The following is a 26,489-nucleotide window of genomic DNA, read 5'->3' on the forward strand; positions in this document are numbered from 1 at the left end:
CCTTACGCAGGTGGAACCATAACAGACATAGCTTAAGAATATCATTCAAATGAAGTTTATGTTTATGGGTAATATTCCCTTAGTTGCGAGTTCTTCGCTCGACAAGGGGAAAGGATTTACTTTAATAGGCACTTTTAGAAAGTGTCATTCACGGTGACGAGATTTGCCATGACTAAACTTTAACTCTACAGTTAGCGAATATAATTTGAAATTATGAAGCAAACCATGCGTCTTCGTCAATGAATCAATCTAAACATTCCCATATTGTTAATGCCCTTTCAAGTCACAGGCTTCCGATTTTATTTAAAACGTTTACAAGTGTAGGTACTATTTATGTAGGTAGGTAGGTAGGCTTAAAGAACCGTCTTGTATGTACCTATAGTTACATATAGAATGAATAATCAAGTTATTCAAATCCAAAATAATACAAGCACATATAGCAACTACATGCAAGAGTTCTTTTAAGCTGTTAGTACCTGTTATTTATTTAAAGAGATACCTATCTACCTACATTTTAACCATTTTTTTTTTTTTTTCAAAATCTAAGATCTAGTTGGAGAGATGTAAATTGATAAGGAGTGAAATACTTAAGGATTTCCATGTCATTCTTGCGCAGAGCCAGCTAATATATCTCTTTATCTAGTCAGACTTAAGTTTACGTACTGCCGAAGTACTCACTTTCCACAAAAATAAATGCAATTCTTGCGATGTAGGTTTGTTCGTTACCTCGTGTCCCTCAGAGCGGAAATAGAAGCCCCGCGAAGCGGGGCTTCGTCGACTCCTAAGCGGGTACACGTTATTTATCAGCAAGTTTATTACCAAAAAATTCATTTTGCAATATTATATTTAACCCGGAACGGGATAAACCGACAAGTTGCTGATAGATACTTGGACAGATAAACCCTACACGTCTATAAGCTTCTACCTTAATACGTAGGTTCTACGTAACACGTATTAACTATCCGATCCTTTCGTATTCGAAAACACAAATCACTTGAAAACTGAAGGGTATGCCTCCACACATCACCATTTAAGTGTTATACCTAATTTCAACAGTTATTATAGACACACAAAGATTTAAAGTAATAAGTAATAAGACTCTGAAGAGACTTAATGTAGGTATAATATTAATTAAATTCTAATGGTGACAAGTGCACGCTTTACCAGCTCGATGTGTTTTCTACCATTATGTGTTTTAGTATTTTCATTAGCATAGCCACGGTGCGCGCAGGCAGCCTTTGAAAACTTACACATTACTATTCCGGATCGTTTTTATTTGCTAGATAGTTTAACGGACACTAAATTTTAATTATTTATTTCGAACGGCAAAAGCCGTTAGAAACTGTTTTTCAATATAGTCAGCTAAACTGGGGTACAATTCAAAAACTCACCAGCAGTTTAGCTTCACGACCTTCCAGATGGAAAAACAGCAAGCCAATGAGTTGGAAATTTGTTTTTTGCGACAACCGCCAAAAAGCAAACTGCTGTGTGGTGGGAGTGTGGGAGAGAGAGGGACGTATATGCTAGAAAAGGACAATACGACCGACAACAGGGTTGCCATTCTCAATATTATTATTAGGTTCCGAATAGCGGTACAGTTGTTTAATTTCTAGTTTTTTCGCCAACAGTCAAGGCCACTTTAAATTAATGACACAGCACAGCTTTCCCGATCGTTTATATTTTGTCCTGACGCAAGGCGTGGGCGGGACACGGGTGAACTAAATGTCGGCGTATTTCATGCGAGTTTATAAACTACAATGCAGATGTTTTTATTGGAAAACATGGGGAAACGGGAAGTGCGACGAACTATGTAAAATACATGACAGAAAAAACAACTGTCGACAACCTTTTGTCATTTTTAAAATGTTAAATGACACAGATATGCCGACTTCATTTGTACAAGTACAATCAACAACAGAGCTATGAATACAGGCAAAGTGTCAAAAATATGTATACAGTACTTTATTGCCTGTACATTAAGGTCGTGTATACATATTTTTGGCACTTAGCCTGTACTCATAGCTCTGTTGTTGACTGTACAATGTCTGGTACAGCGTTCCTTACATTTCTGAGCGCGACTACTCACGATGCCCTCTAGAATATTTAGTGACTCTAAAGTAGATAGACAGAGACACACATTAATTCCTGTACATAACTAGCGATGCATGGAAAATAAAATAAGTAAAGTGTGTGTTAGTGTCATAGGCCAAGATCCACTTCGGGTCGCTGCGCCACGGCAGCAGGCGTGGCTCACTCCGCGATTTCTACAGGTAGCTAAAAGTACATCCGTTCGGCCCCAATTTTGGGGTTTGCCATAAGCCGCTCGTGGCGCTGTCGCCACCTAGCGGCCATATCTGTGCTGACCGTAACAGACGCGTTTTGTTAGGGAGTGAGTCAGTACCTAGTACTATTATTTATTCTGTGACGGCAGTAAGTAAGTACTTAAGTAAGTTACACTTTCAACAAGTTAACTAACAACAACCCACTATCCCTAATGTTTACCGCGCTTCGGGTAAAAACATAGCAATTTCGGCAAATGTTACGACTCCGGTATACCGAGACCGTTACTACCCAGTCTACCCACTCGCCTCAGAACCATTATAAGTGTGAACTCCTAATATCCGTAGTTATTACACATATTATCCGGGTCTCACTACATTAGCTTAGGTACTTGGTGGTACTTGTCCAATGGGAATACCGAATACATAGTGATATTGCAACTCCCCGTCAACAGTGTCGGCAATAAAAACTTTCCGACAAACAAGGCTCTACTCCCCTTATCCCCCCCTACCTTCACCCCTCAGCCCGCAGGCGTCTGACTGAAGACAAATGATTGTTCTGAACAAAAGGATCGCAACATATGTCCTACACTACACCTAAACCTAAGCATATTTTGAATTGGGAGTCCGAGTAAATGATGCGGTCAAATTGCGACTTTATTGTGTGAGGCAGATGATTGGAATTGTAATAACAGTGACTTAGTTGTCGGTCAAGTTAAGTTTTTTTTTTTAATAATTTTTGGGTCAACATACGCGGTTGTCTGACGCAGAATATTCAAATTTAGAGGGCTTCTTTTTAAAGTAGTTAGAAAATACACATGAAACAATAAATACGAATAATTACACGCTATACGCATGGCTTCAAATTATGTATGTATTTATTAGTTACACTACACGCCTTAAATCTTATTATAATTATAATCACAACACCTTATAAAACCAAGTCCCCCGCCGCGTCAGTCTGTGTGTATGTTCGCGATAAACTCAAAAAATACAGAACGGATTTTCTCGCCGATTTCACCTATCAATAGAGTGATTCTTGAGTACGGTTTAAGTGTATAATTTGTTAAGGATTTAGCACGGGGCTAAGCCGAGGAACGATGGAATAATATAATAACGTGAAAAACTTAACAAAAAAAATCATAAATGTGTAAACAAACCCAGATAAAACCAAAATCAACACTGGTTTGATTTGATACTTGTTACGTGGGTGTGGTTGTTACGAACTTGTTTTTAGGGTTCCGTACCCAAAGGGTAAAACGGGACCCTATTACTAAGACTTCGCTGTCCGTCCGTCCGTCTGTCCGTCTGTCCGTCTGTCTATCACCAGGCTGTATTTCACGAACCGTGATAGCTAGACAGTTGAAATTTTCACAGATGATGTATTTCTGTTGCCGCTATAACAACAAATACTAAAAACAGAATAAAATAAAGATTTAAGTGGGGCTCCCATACAGCAAACGTGATTTTTGACCAAAGTTAAGCAACGTCGGGCGTGGTCAGTACTTGGATGGGTGACCGTTTTCTTTTTGCATTTTTTTCCGTTTTTTTTTTTTGCTTTATGGTACGGAACCCTTCGTGCGCGAGTCCGACTCGCACTTGCCCGGTTTTCCTTCTTATTTGGAAACAATATCCCGTACATATTCTCACAGTAATCAGAATCACGACTCGCATCACTCTGTATCTTTACGTATTTAAATAAAAGTAAACAAAATCTACCCTCAAATGCCTCCTTAAGCCAGTTGAGGGTAGATGAAAACATTACATGATCAAATAATGTAGTTTAAAGCCAGGTCGTTCAGTGACTGATCCAGGCGGTTTTGTATTTGTTCGGTTAATCAATAAATGTCATAACTACCCGAAACTTTACAAATTGTTTGTTTACTATTATTTCAATACCTAAAGATACAGAGTTAAATATGACGAGTCTACACTTCACACGTCACAATTATACTTTTCATAACACTTGTTTTCGCTTTCCGCCTGCGATCCCTCTTCTGACACGAGTGACAATACATGCTCTTGTTAAAGATACCTATATACTTAGCTACATGCTACATATAACAGTGACAATTGTACGAGCCTGTTTTTGAGTTAGTGTCGTAACAATTGACAATGCCCTCTTGTGTGTGAGTATCTCTTATTTGGTCTGTTGTCGACAGTTTTGAAAACGTTTCTTTGGATAGGCTTTCTGAAAGCAACGGATGAGTTACGGATTAGATATGTCTACATGATGGACTTTTGAACTACCTAAGCGAAACACTCTCGTATTTCATCGTAAGGCTGCGTTTCCAGAGATGTACGAGGATACGGAGCGAGGGATGAGTTTTTAAGAACCAATAGGATCACTACACGCTGAGCGAGGAAAACAAATGATCCTATTGGATCTTAAAAAACACATCCCTCGCTACGCATCCTCACACATCTCTGGTAGAAAGGTAACCTTAATGTCTGTCGAAACATCTATGCGAAATAAATACATATATGCAATTGAAGGTCCCTATCCTTATCCTTAAAGTTACCAACTCCTTTGAAAACTTGAGAGTTAATTTTATTAGCCTTAATTAGGATCTGCGAACTCGTTTGCTCACTCAGTCATAAAATAAAACAAACTTTAGAGGCGGGTTGCAGTGACATTTGACAGAATTGTTAACGTCAAGTATCTCTTTGGAAAGGCCCGAAGTTTCATTTGGGATTTTAACGAATTTTTGAAACAATGAGACTACTTAGAGCCTTTTTAGATGAAATTTGGTATGGAATGGAAATAGTTTGAGTCCCTGACATAGAAAAGTTTGTATCGCGGAAGTCATCCCTTATGGGAATAGAATTTACTATATCACTCAAGGGGGTGAAAAGGAGGTAAAAATCACTACGGATTAGGGATAAGGAGGTATTCATTATATTCAGACATCGCGGGCAGAAGGTGTTATTTATGTATGATCACAGGTTGAATTTACTATTTTGCTCAAGGGGGTGAAAAAGGGGTAGAATTTGCTATGGAAGTGGGATATGAAAGTATTCATTATATTCAGACATCGCAGGCAGGTGTTATTTATGTATATTCACAGGTTGAATTTACTACATCACTCAAGGGGGTGAAAAAGGGGTAGAATTTACTACGGAAGTGGGGTATGAAAGTATTAATTATATTCAGACGTTGCGGGCAGGTGTTAGAGTTAGACCAAGAAAAGGCTGCAGCGATTTTGATAGCCCACGCAGTGCAAGTGTTATTTTAAACGTCAAACTTCTATAAAATTATAACGTAGAAATAACACTTGCACTGCGTGGGCTATTATGATCGCTGCAGACTTTTCTTAGTGTAAGTCTATTTATATATGTCCACAGGTTGTCAATCACCGCCTAGGTCTGTCTTGCGTTACAAGTACTTAACCGGTTGGCTTTGATATGCAAACTACTCGCAAAGTGCGGCGAGACGAAACGCAAACACGTACTCCCTTATTCATAACCGTCTACTAAAGTTAATAAGCCGATAATAATCGTTTATCCCTTTCCGACGTATTGGTATGATGGAAAGGGACAAACGATTATTATCGGCTCGTGAACTTTAGTAAACGTTTATGAATAAGGGGGGTAGACTTTGAAACAGAACGCTACTTGAATTATTAGTGTGCGTGGTAAGGGTTGTTTAGCAGTTACTCGTACAAAACGCAAAATATTACCGCAAATAAAAAATAGCGAAAACGAAATTTTTCAGAAGGAGGAAGCAGGAAATCTTAGATAACTCGGAACACGTTGTATGTGTGATGTGTAGAGAACTTATAAGTTAGGTTAGCATTCAGTATTAGTAAATTTGAACTAACAATTAACTATTGACATATGAAAAGTGATACAGCTTTGCCAATACTACTAAAGAAAAAGTATAGGTATTTCCTGACTTTTCAACACATTGCCGCTGTACGAATTTGAACTCTATTGAACGACTGTAAAGTAGGTAAATAAAAACCTCTATTGAATGACAAATTTAAGAATGATACTTATATTACTTCAATCCGTATCACACTTTTACGTGAACGTAATTTCTGTTATGTGAGGATTTTTACATCTCACGTAAAATCTTCTGTGAAAAACTTTGTTCGCGGAACACTAATGGGATCACTTCGGTCTTGTAAATCAGTTAAATGCATTTTTCTCAGAGACCGTTTGACGTAGATAGGTACCTAAATTATGGAACAGTTATAGCAATTGCCACCACTAATATTGCAAATAAGTCAAAAATGCTAATTTCTTATTTTATACTATTTTGTAGGTATGTTACCCTGTAGTTTTACGTACTGTATAACAAATATTTTTGCGAAATAAAGGTTCATTCACACGCACCTTGCGCCGTGCCAGCATTCTCATACTTGGACTTGAGCTTCGCAGCAGTCGCACGCGCATCGGACCGGACCGAATCCGTCGCCGTTGTCGTCGTCGTCCGGAACGACAGCGTCGTCGACACCGACGAGAACGACGAGCCGAGGCCGAGGCCCAGCGTGGTGCGGTAGCGACGACGGTACATGTTAACGCGACGGAGGCTAGTGGCTAACTGAAGCTGGACTGAAAAGTTTACCCTGTAGAAGCCTGGAGAGTTAAAGGCTCGAGCGAAACCAGTATAAGCGAGTGTTCTAGTTAACACTGACGTAGAGGTCTCTTTACGCTGGTTATGTAGATTCACCTCGACTTGTGATATTAATAGGAATAGTACCAGCGCCTACGCATGCCGGAACAACTCCCAGTTTAAACGAAATGTCATATGTTTATTTAAAGCTTTGGGCGTATCTGACATTTTGCTATTGAAGTGGTGGTAGATTTATTATAGTACACTGGAGCTAGGCGGGTGGGAAGGCGGTTAGGTCTGATAGTGTTTTTCAGTTTCTTTTTGATTGTTAGACAACTGCTCGGATTGATTTGAATGCATATTTATTATGTTCAGCTTTATTCGAATATAACAGCTTTTTGTGTAGCACATGTAAGGTTCAAAGATCTATTAGATCAACCATGAACCTATATACGCTAGCAAAGACTGTTCCTAACGTCTTAACCCAAATGTAACAAAAACTCCAGCTAGTTTGATACATAGAAATGTTAAAAAGCCTATCATTCCTTGATTTCCTTTCCTTCACGCATGAAGATTTAAATAGGGCGAGTTGCACCTGCAACAAACCATCTGGCAACATTAAAGCTTTCGCAAAATTTTATTACATGGGAAGTTTCATAGTTCACTGCTAAGTGACGTTGATCGGCGCTAATTGTGGTTGGTGTAACTGGCCCTTAGCTAAGGCCTTTTTAAAGTTTATTTTCATGCAAATACTTCGCATAGGAATAGAGAGATGTATCGATGTTATTTAGGCGCGTAATAAGTTTTGATAACACCAATATTCCAAGTTCAAGGCAAGGCTGCTCGACTTCGCTGGCTCGGTCATGTGGAGAGGATGGGAGAGGATCGTGCGGCCAAAAGAGCTTATCTGGGGCGACCTGGGAGACGTCCGGTCGGAAGGCCTAGGTACCGATGGATCGACGAGGTCCAGAAAGACCTGTGTGGCATACAAGCGGCTGAATGGCGTCAGATCGAACAGGATAGGAACGAATGGCGACATCTAGTGTCGGAGGCCAAGATCCACTTTGGGTCGCTGAGCCAGCGAAGTAAGTAATATTAATATTCCAAGTTGGATGCAATCCGGATTTCTGCGGTTTCCTCTGAATGTTATTGCAGGTGTTTTTAAACGCGCAGGTTAAATAAAAGAAGTTGTTTTGCTCTGCAAGTAGGTCAGACGTCCCGTAAATATCAACGGTGTCATTCCCGTCACTTGGCGGTCACAGCCGCTCACAGGCTCAAGTCAAGAGAACCAGTAAAGAAAAATATGGTTGTCTGTAAAGTTGGTTTACGGACGATAACTTTGCGTGATAACGTCTTAAGAAAACATTGATGAAAAACTGCCGTAACGTTACCACCATGGAGATCTGTCCACAACGTTACCATGGAGATCCGTCCACAACGTGACACATTTTCGTGCATGTTACCGGTGTTCATCGATTTATAAGGTTTTATCACGTCAAAAGTTAGATGGATTTAGCGACTCCTGAGAGTACTGGGGCATCATCACCAAGATAACAATCGTACGTCGTTAAATGCCAAACGATAAATAATTGTACGGATGACAGATGCTACGTAATATAGTCACGTGACGATGTTTCGACTGGCGTTTTTTATCAACGATTGTCATCTTCGCTAGACCTCCTGAAGTACTTACATCTTCCAGATAAGATACCGCAAAGGGTTTCTAGGTGACTACGAAACTCTAATAAAACGGTCCGCAAATCTTTGCACTGTGGCGTATTCCAAACATAATTATTCTAGTCAAACGATGAAGTCGAAACTAATCTATTATGTTTCATTCTTACTCACAATGCAAGAGGCAAACAGTGAAATTTAGATTTTCGATCCTGTAGGTCATTTTACATTTGGTTGGTCTCCTTTGCCCGCGCTCGCGCACCAATCAGAATGCGTCCAGCGCGGGAGGGACAGTGATGACAAAATTGCCAACAGTCAATTACCGACTCGACGGACGATGGGATTTCGTTTTTTTAATTCTTTTTTGTGGCATAGACTGTGCAGCATACGGACCACCTGCATAGCAAGCGAGTGTTGACAGGGCGGTTATCGCGAAAGCGTAACCGTCTCTGTCGCTCTTGTCTTGCAATATTCGAGTGACGGCGAAGCAGATAGACTATTTTACCAATTTTTTTTAGGAAATACTCGTACCATCTTGACAAGTTGTTTCCACTTCTATTTTATGTTTTTACCTTAATAAGCTACATGTATAGCAAGTTTCATGCTTTGTCCGGTCGGAACTGTACTTTGTATGTTCAAGCCTTTATATGTTCATCGCACCACAATAGTACATTGTGTATTAAGGGCGGGAAATAAGAAATTACGAACGAGTGTCAATTTTAAGCCCGACGCGAAGCGAGGGCTTAAAATGTTCACGAGTTCGGAATTTCTTTACCGCCCGTGGCACACACAATGTTTTTCATCACACTTGTAAGGAAAAAAAGGAGAATTAATAAAAACAAACTTCTGTATAAAACACTTTTCCGCCCTAGGGCGAAAATTTCAATTTCCCGCCCGCAAGGCCTACGTGTAAATAAGTGTTTTTCATCACACTTGCTCGGAAAAGATTTTTTCCGCCCTAGGGCGAAAATTTCAATTTCCCGCCCGCAAGCCCTACGTGTAAATACATCTTTTCCGAGCAAGTGTGATGAAAAAATAAAAGGACCACGAAATTAAGTTTTTTTGCAAACAAAAAAGGCTGTGTAGTTTGCTTAAATATTACTTGTATTTTTAGGGTTCCGTACCCAAAGGAGAAGAACGGGACCCTAATACTGAGACTCCGCTGTTCGTCCGGCCGTCCGTATGTCTGTCACAAGACTGTATTAACTCATGAATCGTGATAGCTAGACAGTTGAAATTTTCAGAGATGATGTATTTCTGTTGCCGCTATAAACGAACTTACCATAAGTGAAGTAAGAAGGAAGCAGAGTGACAGCCCCAAAAACTGCGCGCAGTGCGAACCATATATACACGTAATAAATAATGATTTGTCGTACATATCCATATTTATTGTCGTTAATATGCTGAAAAAGATACTCGTATAAAATGTTAAAGGACTGACCTTCCGTGTCATCGTCATGTCGGTGTCGTTTAATATTCTTCTGTAGCTTCTTTATCTTGTGAAGCAAATAATCGTAGTCACGATCTTTATGCTTTCTCTTACCCATTGTATGATAAGCAGCAAAATTTATTTATAGCTGAAAAAATAGAACGTGTCTAGTGTCTACAGGCGTAGCACTGAAAATTGTGAATGATGGTAATGTCATGTGTCAATACGTTTTATTTTTTTTACCTTTTCTATTCTCTCAAATTCAGCGTTACAGGCCAAGCATTACGTGAAACTACATTGTGTTTATTTCTAATCTATTCGACGGAGCAACTTGGATAATTAACAAATACTAAAAACAAAATAAAATAAATATTTAACCCATCCCATACAACTAACGTGATTTTTTGTCGTTTTCTGGTGGTGATGGTAAGGAACCCTTCGTGCGCGAGTCTCGCAATTGGCCGGTTTTTACAATATTATAATGACCTTGCCTTGCAAGCGCGTAGACATGATTAGGTACGAATATAAACAAAGACGCTAGGACAAGACGTAGTAACATTAAAAAACATGTTCTCAAAAGAGATAAGGTTATCGGTGTTATCACAAACTAACTTGTTATAAGACCCAAAATCTTATTAGAATAGAATATTAAGCTCATTTAATCAAGTAGGATTTTACAATTTCTTTTGCATCGTGAAAGTCCATTAATAAACAAATAAAACTAAAAAAATAATAACAGCTTACAAAATTCAACAATATATTTATTATATGGCAAAAAGGCGACAAATCGTACGACAAACAACATATGTGCCTGAGGGGCTACCGCGAAAACCGAAATTCGCAAATTGCGGGGATCTTTCTCTTTTACTCCAATGAAGGCGTAATAAGAGTGACAGAGAAAGATGCCCGCAATTTGCGAATTTCTGTTTTCGCGGTAGCCCCTCTGATGTCAGCAGTTGACCACGACACTCTGCAAAGAGTAAAACCGGGCAAGTGCGAGTCGGACTCGCGCACGAAGGGTTCCGTACCATAATGCAAAAAAAAAACAAAAAAAAAGCAAAAAAAACGGTCACCCATCCAAGTACTGACCACTCCCGACGTTGCTTAACTTTGGTCAAAAATCACGTTTGTTGTATGGGAGCCCCATTTAAATCTATATTTTATTCTGTTTTTAGTATTTGTTGTTATAGCGGCAACAGAAATACATCATCTGTGAAAATTTCAACGGTCTAGCTATCACGGTTCGTGAGATACAGCCTGGTGACAGACGGACGGACGGACGGACGGACGGACAGCGAAGTCTTAGTAATAGGGTCCCGTTTTACCCTTTGGGTACGGAACCCTAATAACGACAAAGAAGAGACCTATTATCAAAACTATTTTTTTCTCAAGCATTAAATTCACAAATCTAAATCAAAGAAATCAGCTAGATTGTGATCTACGATATAACACACGTTACAAACATAATACCTACATACGTAGACTGTTAAAATTATAACTGTTCCCTTTGAAGTCCTGTAAATTAAGAAACTAAAGGGGTTTGTTGTTTATTTTTACTTAAATGCTTCAATATATATGATAGCTACTTATTTATGTCCTACTCTATTGCTATAACAATTTTACCGAACTTTCAATTCTATTGTTATTTGTCATAGGGGCTATTCATAAATAACGTCATTTCAAATTAGGGGGGGGGTCTGGACATCGGATGACGGTAGCATAACGTAGGGGAAACGGGGTCATTCGAAGCATGATTTTTGGATGATTTTAGGGGGGGGGGGGTCAAAAATCGTCAAAAATCGATGACGTAATTTATGGACAGCCCCATAGTTGTAACTGAATGTGTGATAAAACTTCCTAGAAATACAAAAAAGAATTAACAATAAGGGCATGATAACATTTGACCTACCGATATCTTGAAACTATAGAGATTCTAAGAAATGCAGAACATTTATTTATTCTGGTTTGTACCGCAACAACGACGGTACCTACCAATTTTTTTTAATAGCAAATCTGATACTAGTAGCAGTAGTAACATAGATAACCAATTAATAATTAATTAAAATGCTATGGGAATGCTAAAGACATCTTAAAAAAAGATTTTTCCCGCTTCCAATAAGAATCTTATTAGGCAATAACATCAACCTCACGAACATATGATTCATGGTCTATTAGACTCATGACAGTCATGACACTCATGACATTGGACAGAGAAAAGTTATTGCATGCATAAAACTTGCATTATCTGCTTGTGTATGTATGGCTCTTTTCTAAACATAAAGAAAATCTAAAATGTTTCAAAACTTAAAGAAAATCTAACACTTGAAACATTCGCTTTTGACAAAGGTTGAGGTGAACATAATATATTGACATAGGTTGATTGCAAACATACTTGAAGTACTAGTTAACTTATATGAATTTTGAACCTAAAAACAATTAGGGGTTAATCTTTAAAGCCAAGCCCTGTGTTGCCTTTTGCTAGGTTCTAGTCAATAGGTATTAAACAAGGTTCTTCCAAGCTTCTAACAGTTTTTAAAATACATGTGCATAAATAGCGCTGGCATCCAATCCCAACACATCTTTAGGCAAAGTTTTGAAAAGTCCAGGTTTTTTTAAGTCTGAGTAATCGCTACACACAATGTTATTAAATATAGAAAAGATCCTCGCCTGCGTGGTAGGCCCAGACAGAGATGGCGGGACGCATTCTCAACGGCTGGCCGGAGATTGCTCAAAACCGAGACAAACGAGGGGAGAGACCTCTGCACAGCAATGGGACATCTTAAATAATAGGCTTTTAATAATAGAAAAGAATGCAATTTGAATTAACTCATGATCTTAAATGTCTGAAATTTTAACCATGACTAATGTGGCAGACCTAGGCATGTATTATTTATTAACTGTAAGGGGCTATTCATAAATTACGTCATTTCAAATTGGGGGGGGGGACTGGACATCGGATGATGGTAGCATGACATAGGAGGAAACGGGGTCATTAGAAGCATGATTTTTGGATGATTTTAGGGGGTGGGGTCAAAAATCGTCAAAAATAGATGACGTAATTTATGGATAGCCCCTAAGTATTATACATATTGAGTAGCATAGATATATTATTATGAAGATACCTACTATAAAGTATAAAGATATAGCATATGATGATGTTTATCTTTTGATTATCACTGAATTTACAGCACTATCAGTCATAATTGCTTTTACATACACAGACTGAACAAAAACACTTTTAGACCAAAAAAATAACTTTTCACAAATTTCTTTGGATCATGAACAACAAAAAACTAGACAAAGAAACAATATTATTATTTATTTATTATTTATTTATTTATGTACAGTCACCATCAGACCTATCAGAGCGGCCAAGGCACTCACAAATATATGAACATGCGTTGTCCTATTGTCCAGGCGTTACAGTGTGTGTTCAGATATTTATGACAGCCTTGGCCGCTTCAATATATTTGATGGCAACTGTATGTACCCACTTAATAAAAAGGATTACTGAACAATCAAAACAAACCTATAATAAGCATTTTATATCAAAGAAGAACAAAGAACAACAGAGACTCGCATTATTGCAGTTTAAAGTCACATTTTTATGTAATTCGGAGCTGTTAAGATGATAGACCAATTTACTCATTTACAAACTTGACAGTTACATTAGTTTTGAGATCAAGATTTGAGAATAAATTGACAAAACAACATGGAATTGACTCAAAAGACTCTTAAGTTCTTTACAATGTTTTTATGCATGATACATCAACAATTTTCTTTGATTCCCAAATGGTGGAGAACTGATAGAAAATACAAATGGTCATATTTTCACTTGAGAGTTTGTGATATACTTACTGCTGGTGTGTTAGGTAACTTCATTGATGAAATAAGAAATGCAAACTTACCGTTTATGGACCAGATATGTGAAGGCAAGGAGTGAGCAGCGTAGACGCGGCCGAGCGCCAGCGCGGCGCCAGGACCCGGGCCGGCCTCCTCGTTGGAGCTGGAGTCTGTATCCGGGCTGGCGGCAGCCGAGGCCTCGTAGCTCGCCGAGCTCGGGGGGATCGCGATCGCCTCGTGCGATGCGTGCAGGTCTGGCACCGACGACAGCGACCTGGCCCTCTGGCGGTCGCTCGTCACCTGGATCCCAGGGATCGCCCGCAACAGACTGAACCCTGCACCCCCCGACACCACCTCACTGCTCGAGCTCGTCGAGAATGTCCTCGCCCGCGGACTCTGCCCCCCGTTCGCCGTACTCGCCTTTGCACCCATTGCTGCACTGAATGTTACGCAAAAAAACACCTGTCACACGCACCGAGGATTTAACTAAGAGCACGCGCGGACCGCTACGCCCGCGGCGGCGGAACGCATCTTACACAGCGCTCTGACTGCGGCCTTTAACGTGTAAAACGACTATAATCACGGGAAACGACGGGCCTCCGCAAAGTAAACAGCGATGCATGTGCGGTAGCTCACTGCTTTCCTGCAAAATTTTGACAGGTCTGCCCCGAACGGGAGCCACTAATGTACGACCAAATAATGCTCAACCCAAGAATGTACAGCCCAATAATAGGCGTCCATGGTGGACGCGTATTATTGGGCTGTACATTCCTGGGTTGAGCATTCTCGGGCCGCGCAATATTGGTCCGGGGCGATAATACGAAGCCACTCTTTTCACAGGGCAATAATGTACGACCCCATAATTCGCGTCCAATAATTTGAGTCCCTTGGCTTTCAATTATTGGGCTGCGCATTATTGGTACAGGTCGAGAAAGCCCGACCCAATAATGTACGACCCAATAATAGGAAGCCAAAAACCAGAGAGATTCTTTTTTTTAAGGGAGCTGTCAAAATTAGTAGGGACGTTCTGACATTAGCTCTTGACAATTTAAAAATAATCGGTTTTTTCTAGTGCCATCTTTCAGTGACATTGACAGTATTGTATTGACACTTGTTGGTTTACAAATACAATAAAATGAATTCTAATAAAAGAAACAGTAGACTCAGTAGAGGTACGAGGTACTGAAAAAATATTAATTAATGGAGAAGCCGAAGTTGGAGGTAAGTGCCGCAATTCAACATCTTAAGCTAAAAAAATCTTCGTGTCCGCATGGTATTCCCTCGTGCGTATGGACTGTACAGCATGGTGCTGGCGGAGCCGCTATGGCACATATTTAACCTCTGTCTCGAGCTAGAAGTATTCCCAGAAATTTGGAAAATTACTTGAGTGATGACCAGTATTGAAAGGTGGATCAGGAGATAAGGCAAGAGGGTTTCGACTTTCGACCGACACAAAGTTTGTACCCCACACTTAATTTTTTTAGACTGCATGAGACACAGACAGCAGTAAGTATGTAGATTATGAAGGGCACAGATTGAAACCAGCAGTGACATGGCAGTTTGTTCAAAAGAATATCTTGGTTATATTTGACAACCAGTCTGGCCTAGTGGGTGCCTAGCCTAGTGACCCTGCCGGTGAAGCTGATGGTTCTGGGTTCAAATCCTGGTTAGGGAATTTATTTGTTTGATGAGACAGATATTTGTATATTGAATAATTATATTGTTGTCTGGGTGCCCACAACACAAGCCTTCTTGAGCTTACCGTGGGACTTGGTCAATTTGTGTAAAAATGTCCCAATATATTTATTTATATTGAGATTGACTGAGAAAACAAGGTGTATGCTACAAGGTGGAGGTTTCTGCAAAACATATTGGTGAGTCCATTAAGACAGCTGTTTATCAGAAAAACTGAGACTGGGTCACTGATCAATGGGTCAAACACCATCAAAAACTACTACTTAAGAGCAAAAAAATTGTGTTTATGGGGTGGCCCCAGCTCCTCCATGACACCTAGCAGTGTCTTCAGGTCGCTAACTGCCTCCTTCAATGTGCACGGAGTCCCTAGGTATTGGTTCCTGTATACTTCTACCTTCTACCTACAGTGTAGGAGAATATGCTTTACTGTTTCTTCTTCTTCCATGCACACTCTGCACATGGGGCTGTCTGTTTTACCCATATTATGTAGGTGTTTGATTAGTGCAGCGGTCGGCAACAAGCGGCCCGCGAACCTCTCACTTGCACCCCGCGTGCCTCCTAGGCTATTTTGTATGTAATATTGACAAACAACAATGTCTGATAAAGTCATAAATATTAACAAAGTGCGGCCCGCATCAACTTCGGTAACTACTATTTGGTCCTTGGCTGCTAAAAGGTTGCCGACCGCTGGATTAGTCTGTTATGACCTGTGATTAATCCTACTATTTTGCGTAGTTGGTGTGAAATGAAATGAAATGAATGAAATGAAATGAAATGAAAAATTTATTGATAACAATTTGTTACATGTCTTTTTTTCCATATAAGTACTAGTATTGGTCTAGTATTCTATGTGCATATACCTGTAAACATAATCCAAATTATATAAATAAAATTAATCGTTAAAATTTGCAATATATCGAAATTATTATTAACAATGAGAATGTAATTTATATCGGTACTATACAAATGTCACGCCTGTATTAATTATTAAATTACTAGTGGAATATTAAAAAACTCACTGTAATCGTAAAACGTGTCTGGGTGTTTTTAGTAATATTTTGGTGTAAGCTTGTAGTTTTGTTCTTTGGTCTGCCTACAGGTGTTCATTTTAGTCCAGTACTTATTGTGACACTCTTGGCAGCAGTCCGTCACAAATGAACTACGAGCGGTCGGGTTGAGCTGGAGCGAGGCCAGAGTGGTCGCTGAAGCTAGGAAGGCGTGGCGCGAGCTTGTGAAGGCCCTTTGCACCTCTGGGGTGCCTTAGGACAACAACAACTTATTGTGAAGCTGGTTTCTGAACCTTTCCTGGCCAGTTCATCCGCTGCATCGTTTCCTCTTGATCCACTATGCCCCTTTATCCATTATACTGTTACTTTGTTGCCTTCTTTGCTCACTTCAGTGAGGCCTCGATGTCATTCAAGTATGAGTTCCGATGTAAGTTTGTAGCTACCTAGTGCTTGCAGTACTGATTTACTGTCTGACAGTATTAGTATATTTTCTTGTTTTACTTCTCGTCTTTTTATCGCTTTGCAAGCTTCCATTATTCCTACACATTCAGCTTGGAATCCCGTATTGTGTTCCCAGTGTAACCCAGGGGTTTTGAGATGTATATGTTCAGGTCCTCCGAGAAGACACCACATCCGGTCCCTTCATTTGTTTTTGAGCCATCTGTGGATATTCTTAAATTTGTTTGGTATAGTCCTTGTACAAAAAGAAACATAAAACATGAAAGAATACACATCATTAGTACAAAGGCGAACTTATCATGTAATTCATGTATGCGGCACCGCGATATAATACATTCGGTAAAGACACACTGAAAGAAAACGAACTTAAAGATGTTCTTCTGTTCTGCAGGAAAACAAGAAGATTCGAGGAGAATAGTGTGGCACTTAATGCCGCCGGGACAGTAACCTAGCTGCAGCTCCAACTCTAGGGAATTGGGCTGAATGAACGCAACACGTGATCGACAGCCCACCTGCTTCCTGCCGAGCGTCCCTACACTACATCTACATGGATTCGCTTATTCTGCTCTACAAAACTTCTGTAAGTAGAGAATGCACAAGTGCAAGAGTTGAAGGATTGAAAGAGCTTGTCGTCTTACCTGACAGTCTTCCACACATTTACCTTAATTAATTTAAATGATTTTAATAATTATAGTCCTTTTTAGGGTTCCGTACCTCAAAAGGAAAAAACGGAACCCTTATAGGATCACTCGTGCGTCTGTCTGTCAGTCTGTCTGTCTGTCTGTCTGTCTGTCCGTCTGTCACAGCCGATTTTCTCCGGAACTACTGGACCAATCAAGTTGAAATTTGGTACACATATGTAAGTTTGTGACCCAAATATGGACATGTAACGTAAACAAATTAATTTTAAACATGGGGGCCACTTTTGGGGGGTAAATGAAAAAATTAAAAAAAAAATCAAATTATATCATGTTACATATCAAATTAAAGAGCTTATTGTAAGGATCTCAAATATATTTTTTTTATAATTTTCGAATAAACAGTTTAGAAGTTATTCAAGAAAATAGGCAAAAAATGACCATTCCCCCCCCCCCTTTATCTCCGAAACTACTAAGTCTAAAATTTTGAAAAAAATACATAAAATAGGTCTATACCTATAGATGACAGGAAAACCTATTATAAATGTACAGTCAAGCGTGAGTCGGACTTAATTACAGTTTTAGATCCGACCCCTACGGATTTTTTAAAGAGATTTCAATCACATATTTAATTACACAAACGGGTCTACCGCGATATAATTTCATTGTTTTTACCTTTAATTCCGACGTTTCAGCTGAGTTGCACTAGCTGTGGTCACGGAAAGACTGACGTCCCAACAAACCCACAAACGCCAACCAAACGCGCGTCCAAACGCGGTAGACCCGTTTGTGTAATTAAATATATGTACAAAACGCGAGAGTTTAAAGTGTTAGATTTCACTCACGTTTCACATAAAAAATACATTGTTAACAGTGCCGGATTAACCAATAAGCAAAACAAGCACGTGCTTAGGGCACCACGTTCAGGGGGGAGCACCAAAATGCCAGGATTCGGGCCTGGTTCGGCCTAAAAGTAAAATTGCGTTTTTTATATCGAAACATTTTCGCGCTCGCTTCGCTCGCCTTTTCAATAACTTTCTAAGGTATGACAAAGGTGACATTCGGGTGACGACTGCAGCAACATTACTCTGTTGCAAAGTACTGTCAACTTAGTTAAGTTAAATATAGACCTGTTTAAAACAGCCAACGAAGTATTCCTAAGAAATACTAGGAACACTAACAGGCTGGTCATAAATAAAATGCAAAGAACTGCCACTTTTAAGAAAAATTGTTATGCTATGTGTGTCAATATATTTAATAAGTTACCCAACAACATAAGAGAATTGCCCAATAGTAAATTTAAAAGAGCACTTTTTCAATGGCTGCTGTCTTCGACATTTTATTCTATTAATGAATACCTTGTAAATCAACAATCTAGTTTTTAAATTATGTTAATTGAAGTGGTTTTGTTTGAGATAGATACATGATATATCATTATTTCATAATTGACAGTGTATTTTTATTTCTATTGTTGTTGATAATTAATTTGTATTAAACTAGTTTAAGTAGGTTAAGTTAGGTATATATTACACTAAAATTTGCATGCTGCATAGTCAGTTAAGAAAGATGGGACTTAAAAATGTATAATTTTACAGAAACAACTTGTATATAACCTTTTTTATCGCAAATAAAATGATAAAAAATGATTAAAACTTCCGTGATAAAATGATGTGACTGATTTCCATACTAAAAGTAAAAATGTACAACTGTCTATCATATTGCGTTTTTATATCGAAAAATTTTCGCGCTCGCTTCGCTCGCGTTTCAATCACTTTCTTAGATATGATAAAATTGATAAAGGTGACATTCGGGTGGCGACTGCAGCAGTATTAGGTAATCTGTTGCAACATTACTGCAACGGCACTGTCAATTTTCGTGATAAAATGATGTGACTGATTTCCATTCTCAGCTGTAATGCGGCATTGAACTTCTCTCAATTTACCAAAAAAAATCAATGTAATCTTGATGACCCTAGGGAGAGAGGGCACCATGGTCTAGAAATGCTTAAAGCATCAAAATATCTTAATCCGGCACTGATTGTTAAAAATTGTGTAATATACGGAACCCTTGGAACGCGAGCCCGACTCGCACTTGGCCGGTTTTTTTTTCAGATTACCTCAATTACAGTATACTACAATACAATTCAAATACTCTTTATTGCACACCTCATTACAGAAAACAATACAAATAATACAGGAAGAAGAGATTAAACAACAGGCGGTCTTATCGCTAAAAAGCGATCTCTTCCAGACAACCTTACTACTTTTGAGGTTAGAACAACCCACGAAAACATTTAATGTAAAGTGTTGCCAAGACTAGTTGCATAAAGCTTTTACACTAAAAAAGTTATCAGATCCCGTAGTAGGTACCAAGACTTTTACTCTGTCATTCCTAACTTTATAAGCTCTAACAGTATAAAGCCAACATCTTGGTCAAACAGTACGGCTTGGCCGTTTCGTTGGTGTCATACTCATATGGACAATCCCGTAATGACACTTTCAGAATTTGAAAGACCTTTGTTGCTACTTTGTACAATAAGTCCACTGAGGGAGTGTTTGTAAAAACGACATATCAGTTTATATAAACTACGATAATACAAGGTCATATAAGCAGGCATAATTTAAAAACATTTAACATTTAGGTTTTCAGAAAAGTTACGTACCTATTTCTAGCGACATCTATGTATGTATGTAGGGCCTATATAAAATAAGCCAGGAAAGTTATGAAAGTGAATTAAAGTTCATGTTGCACTGATAAAATCATTTTAAACAAATATTCTAAATATAATTATTCTCAAATTTCAGGAGCTGATACAAGCAGCCAGAATGAGTCTCTGCTGAGTCGCCGGCGCCGGACGTGCGTCGCGCGCCTCGGGCGACTGACGTCTTCGTGTGAGTCGCCAATTGCAGGGGAAGATACGAATAGTTAGGTATAAAAGCTACTTTAGTCAACCTCGCCTCAGTACTGTTTGTATTGACTGAAATACAAGTAGCATATATGAGACGTTCGGACGTATCCGTGAAAATACGAAGGTAAAGGAAATTGCACTACATTTTTAGAACCTATTCACCTGTCAGTAAAATATTGAAAAGGAAAGTTCATGAGTTTTATTATTTTCTTTCCTCCAACAGCTTCACATGGAGCAAATGTAAACCTTTTATGTTAATAATATCAGTAATGTCAAGGTACAACGCTCTTTAGAGCATATTGCCATTCCTTTTACTCGAGTGGCCTGTGGGTTAACTATACGAAGCGAGCCTACGATGCATTAAAAGTGCAGTATAACAATGCATTCAGAATGCTGTTGGGCTTACCTCGTAGATGTAGTGCATCTGGCATGTTTTGCGAAGCTAGAAGTTTTCTGGCAATCATGCGCAAGAAAATAGTATCTCTGCTAGGTCGAGTTAGAAGCAGTCCCAAACATACATGTTCGAAAAGTAGAACTCCCTTAGTAGGCCAAGCAATAAGAAGTTATAGAGGGAAATGCTAGGAACACAATTTTTGACTACGTAACTTTGTTTGGACTAGTTAGGAGGTGAACATATCAAAAGTCCCCGGCTGTAGCCCCGGTGCTGGGGGGTAGACTAGTTATAGTCCAAACAAAGTTACGGAGTCAAAAACTGTGTTCCTAGCATTTCCCTCTACAACGTTTTTTGAGCATTCATTTCCTGACCTATAGATCGTGTTTCAATTTATCGCCTCTCGTTGGCAATTAAGGTGGTTCGCTTTCCATACAAAAAAAAACAATTACATATAAGTACCTAATAGTGTGTAATTACTTAATATAACGCAATTGTTTTTTGTATGGAAAGCGAACCACCTTAACTATTCGCACAACGTTTTGTAGTTGCAGTAAGTACTTACATATGGCCGGTTAAATTTTCGAAATAGGTATGTATTTACGTACAGTGCTAATTGCCGCACATAGAATAATTAAAGTTTGATCAATCGGAATATGTTCCTAAGTCACTTATTACATTTCGAATTATAAGTCTGTATTTTACAGCTTTAGATGTGCATGACTGCATATGCACATCTAAAGCTGAAAAATGCTTTCATGAAATTATGGCTAAATTATGTTAATAGGGACAAATGTATCATTTTCAACCAAATGGGTTCTTATTATCTGTTGTCAATAAGGCGCTATTTCCATAAAGCTTCAATTTGAAATCAGCCTCGTCGACAACCGACAATGTTAACCTTTTGGTTGAAAACGTCACAAATTATGGCGATAGAGAATACAATGTTCTGTTGCCAGAGTGCAGCACTAGTAAAACCCGTAAACGAGTGAATTGCAAAAAAGTGTAGGTAACACAATGGAATATTCACAAAAATATGAAAGAATGTAACACAAAATGAAGAAAATGTATGTGTTTTTTTTGTTACGTCACACAAAGGACGCCAAAATCGACGCCGCAATATTTTTCACGACGTGTAGAATAAAAGTGGCGTCGAATTCAGGAATCCGCAAATACTATGGTAGCCGATAGCCAAGTAATTTATCAATAGAACAATGTTAAAACAGTAGTAGAAACGGTGAGCTTTGCAAACTTTTAGTAGATTGGTTTGGTTTTGGTAGATTTCTCGGTTTGGCATGCTTGATGCTCTTCACATCACCACAGACGGAGGTCGACAGTTCGAATCTGTCTTGTTCAACCAATTGATGGAGGCACATGCACGCATACGAAGTATACGAACCACATATTACACTACCATCCTGGAGCTAATTGGATTATTTGCATCTACTATTATAGTATATACCTATGCCTTATTTTTACGCCTAAGACCCTAAGCTTTTAACAAAAACCATTATTTATTTTATACCTACGGGCGGTTTAGCTCCCGTACCTACCTCTATTATACCTAGCCACGTGCTAAAGCAACAATGTCCTTTAAATCCGTATCCCGTATCGTGATAGTATTAAGATTCAACTCGTCTACATCGAGGTGGTCGATCGTCCTAAATACATTACCAAAACATGTTAACTCGTATGAGCCGTTACATAGATTTGAACCTTAATACTATCATGATAATTATTGATTAATATTTTTAAATAATTTGTTAAGCATATTTACACTTGCAAATATACACTTGCAGCATTCTAATATTATGGTATGGTAAACATATAACATGTTATATATTCGCGATTCATGTCGACAGCCAGTGTCAGGCCCCCGCCCGCCGCGGGAGCAGCCGCCCCCCGCCCCCGCCCCCGCCCCGCAGTAATAGTTATCTGTTTCCCTCGGGGGCAAAGTTGTTGTTCAATCGCTCGTGCTAATATTGATACCCGAGCAAGCGAAAGATTCCAAAATTGAACCGATAGCGTAGCGAGTGGTTAAAAAAATGGAATCTTGAGCGTTGCGAGGGTTTCAAAGCGCGAGGGTTAAACAAAATTTGCTCCCGAGTGAAACACAAAATGTTTCACCACACCGACCCGAAGCAAATATTAAATGTAAAATATCAAACAAAATCAAATCCAAATTAATGTTACCTATTAAATATTTATCATCCAAAATCATCATAAAAGTCAGTTCTACCGGCAAACATAAGAAAACAACTCAAAATTTGCATTTGATTACTTTGCCTCACATGTGAATAAAATGCAACTTTGCTATCAGTTTTTGAAGTGCTAAGAAAGCCTTTCCGAGTAGGTGTGGTGAAAAATATAATGTTCTAATGCTGAAACGTATCACTATCACTGTTTAGTTAGAACAACATGAACCTCATAGAACCCTCTTTCAAGTGCTATTGAAAGAGGCGGCTATACAGGGCCTGGGGCCTAGGGCGGCGAATAGTTATTTACGATACAAGTGCGGAAAAGAGGAAATTCGAACGAGTGGCGATAAATTAAAACACGACCGAAGGGAGTGTTTTAAATCCACACGATTTGCAAATTACCTATTCGCACGTGTATCGTACAACGTTTTACAGTACATGGCCCTTTAAGCTTTTGACATACGCACGAAAAGCGCACTAGTGCGGGAAAATAGGACCATAATTATATACTTTAAATGATATTTTTATTATTAATTTGTATAAATGAATGTCATTAGTCATTGCCTACATTAAATGTACTTAATCTATGCTTCCATAAATATATTTACTATCATTATCAATATATTACAAGACGTTGCACATATGTCGTTGTTTCACTTATATGCACACCAATATAGCCTAATATAACTGGAAAGCCTGGCAGGCTAATCTTTTAACACGTTGGCTGCCATGAACATTGAACATCACCGTTGGGATCACGTAATCTTCTCTGTGTGCCCATGAGCATCACCAGTAGAATCGAAAGCTCGTTACCTCTTTATTGACCTCAGTAATAAATGTATAGTCAGATGCTGGGATCACTAAATTTGTAAGGGGCGTGGGAGATACACTTTAGGTGAAGGATGGTGGGCAGCCAATGTGTTTAATACTTCGTTTATTTTTGGTAGGCTTAATTTTGCTGCCCTTTTTAGGGTACTTACCGTAGGGAACTACTACGTTAAAAAAAACCTATGCTAAAATAAAAGGTAAAAAAACCTATTTCTATCTAAAGAGTTTGTACTTATAGGTGTAACTGGGTCACAGCTGAATTCTTATAATGCAAACCGAAGGGCTATATGCAAGAGTACTCGTATGGAATAACAAACACCTTACGACAAAGACCATAATAACTGTCTACCAAACTTGTGTCTTTAGAGAATACTCTTGTAGGGGGCCGAAACCTGGACGTCGTAAGCTAATCAGGAACGAAGACTTAATTAACACCTTCCACGTGCGCTGCCTTCGGAGTAGGTAGGTATGGTATACTAAACATAACATGGAAAGACAGGGTTACTGGTTACCAACGAAAGTGCGCTGGAGTTTGCTAAGCTTCCTAGTATCACCGCGCTTATAATCTGAGACCGCGCTACTCAAACAGAGACGTTTGCGGCGGCTAGGGCATGTTTAACGAATGGACAGTGCTATTAGGCAAGTGCAACGAAAGACGTCATTACTCCGCTTTACAGACTGCGTAAAGCGTAATATGATTGCGTTTAACAATAAAGCACTGCAACTCATGGAAAGACCTAGCAACACACCGCGTTGAGTGGAAGAACACCTTTTAAGAGGTCGCGTAACCAATGTTAGGTCCTGGTTTCAAGACTTGGCCCGAAAACGAGCAATAAGACATATATGTGCGATGAGGGTCGCCTTAATGCGAACCAGGTATGTTGCGGATGCAAATTTTTTATGACATCCGCGGATGCGGATATTTAAAGCCTCACATCCGCGGATGCGGATGCGGATGTCAAGATTTGGTACTCAAAAAACGTCAAATGTTACATATTTAGTATTTTTTATTTAAAAAAAAACGAACCGTTTAGTATTTGAACAAGAATATAGGTGACGTTCCACGGCAAAAGGTACCTTATGGCGGCTGGCGCTTACGTCGCATGGCGCCGCAATAATATTGGAGCGGCGTTAATAATAGCGTAAGCGCCAACCGCCATAAGGTACCTTTACCTGTGGGACGTCACATAGGTGTGTTTTATTTAATAAACAATAACTTGGCCGGTTTTTCGGGATCTAGACGATTTCGTTATATATAATGACGAAATTACCTAAAGGCCCCAGTACACAGTGAAGGATGGGCCATGCCACACCCTGGCCATTGTGTACAGGGGGCTATGCTATGGTATGCAATGGCGGACGACTGCCGTCAGTTGTATCAGCCGTGGTGAGCAATCGGGGAGTTGTCGGTTTTTTGGCACACTTCAAAGGAATCGTGGCGTACCGTGGCCTGTGGTGTTCACACAGTCGCCATTGTTTGTTTAGTTTCTTGAATTTTTGACCGCTTGATTCAATGTTAATGTCATGCCCGAGGGCCCCGCGGTCTTCTTGTTGTTGTTTTGTTGTTGGACTTGTTGTTTGTGCTGTTGTTGTTGTTGGTGCTGTTGTTGGTGCTGTTGTTGGTGTTGTTGTTTGTGCTGTAGTTTTGTTTTCCAAAGCGAAAAAGAAATGAAGTTGTACTTTTGCTTGAAAGAAAAGGTCCGCATGCGAGCACTTCATTCCCGCAGCTCGGCCTTCGGCCTCGCGTGCTTGGGAAATCGTAAGGGACGCTCCGGGCCTTCGGCCCTACGCGGAGCTCGGCCTTCGGCCTTCGCTGGGTTTCGAAGCTCAGCGTCGGGCCTTCGGCCCGCCGCTTCGCTTATTAAAACACTTGGGGGGTTGGTTTTGCTTTGGGGCGTAAGCGGGAAGTTGGAGCTTAAACACGACCCAATAGGAAAAGTGTCTTAGACAAGCGAAACGGCGGGCCGAAGGCCGAAGGCAAACACAAAGCAATAGTACAAGAGTCTAACTAAATGCGAAGGTCGAAGGCTGCGCTCTACGTAAGGCCGAAGGCAAGAAGTGTCCAGGATGTCAGTGCTTTAACACAGAACAATATTACAAGTGTCTAAATGCGAAGGCCGAAGGCCGAGCTCCGCGTAGGGCCGAAGGCCCGAAGCGTCCAGTCTGTCAGTTCTGTGTTTAACCACTGACATCCTGGACGCTTCGGCCTTCGCATTTAGACACTTGTAATATTGTTCTGTGTTATATAGCATTTAAATCCTGGACGCTTCGGGCCTTCGGCCCTACGCGGAGCTCGGCCTTCGGCCTTCGCATTTAGACACTTGTACTATTTTTCTGTGCTAAAGCACTGATGTCCTGCACGCTTCGGGCCTTCGGTCCTACGCGGAGCCCGGCCTTCGCATTTAGACACTTGTACTATTGTTTTATGTTAAAGCACTTAAATCCTGGACGCTTCGGGCCTTCGGCCCTACGCGGAGCTCGGCCTTCGGCCTTCGCATTTAGACACTTGTACTATTGTTCTGTGTTAAAGCACTAACATTCTGGACGCTTCGGGCCTTCGGCCCTACGCGGAGCTCGGCCTT

At 39.7% G+C, this 26,489-nt stretch overlaps 1 protein-coding gene and 1 long non-coding RNA gene across 3 annotated transcripts in view; one reads left to right on the forward strand and one right to left on the reverse strand.

Moving 5' to 3' along the window:
- Positions 1–14,450, reverse strand: part of LOC134668766 (E3 ubiquitin-protein ligase znrf2) — a 237,395-nt gene extending 222,945 nt beyond the window's left edge. The window contains exon 1 of one of the 2 annotated variants that reach the window (XM_063526221.1): positions 13,849–14,450. In XM_063526221.1, coding sequence (XP_063382291.1) covers positions 13,849–14,215 — 367 coding nt within the window. In that variant the 5' untranslated portion in view covers positions 14,216–14,450. Of the gene's footprint in view, positions 1–6,617; positions 6,814–13,848 lie in introns of those variants that run through there. The other variant, XM_063526223.1, reaches the window with a different exon arrangement.
- A 68-nt stretch (positions 14,451–14,518) lies between these two features.
- Positions 14,519–21,309, forward strand: LOC134668727 (uncharacterized). Its single transcript, XR_010098820.1, has 3 exons — positions 14,519–15,004; positions 17,336–17,524; positions 20,387–21,309. It is a non-coding gene; the product is annotated as an uncharacterized LOC134668727 (long non-coding RNA).
- Positions 21,310–26,489: the final 5,180 nt, after the last annotated feature.

Source organism: Cydia fagiglandana, chromosome 11 (assembly GCF_963556715.1).
Source record: "Cydia fagiglandana chromosome 11, ilCydFagi1.1, whole genome shotgun sequence".
Taxonomy (NCBI): Eukaryota; Metazoa; Arthropoda; class Insecta; order Lepidoptera; family Tortricidae; genus Cydia; species Cydia fagiglandana.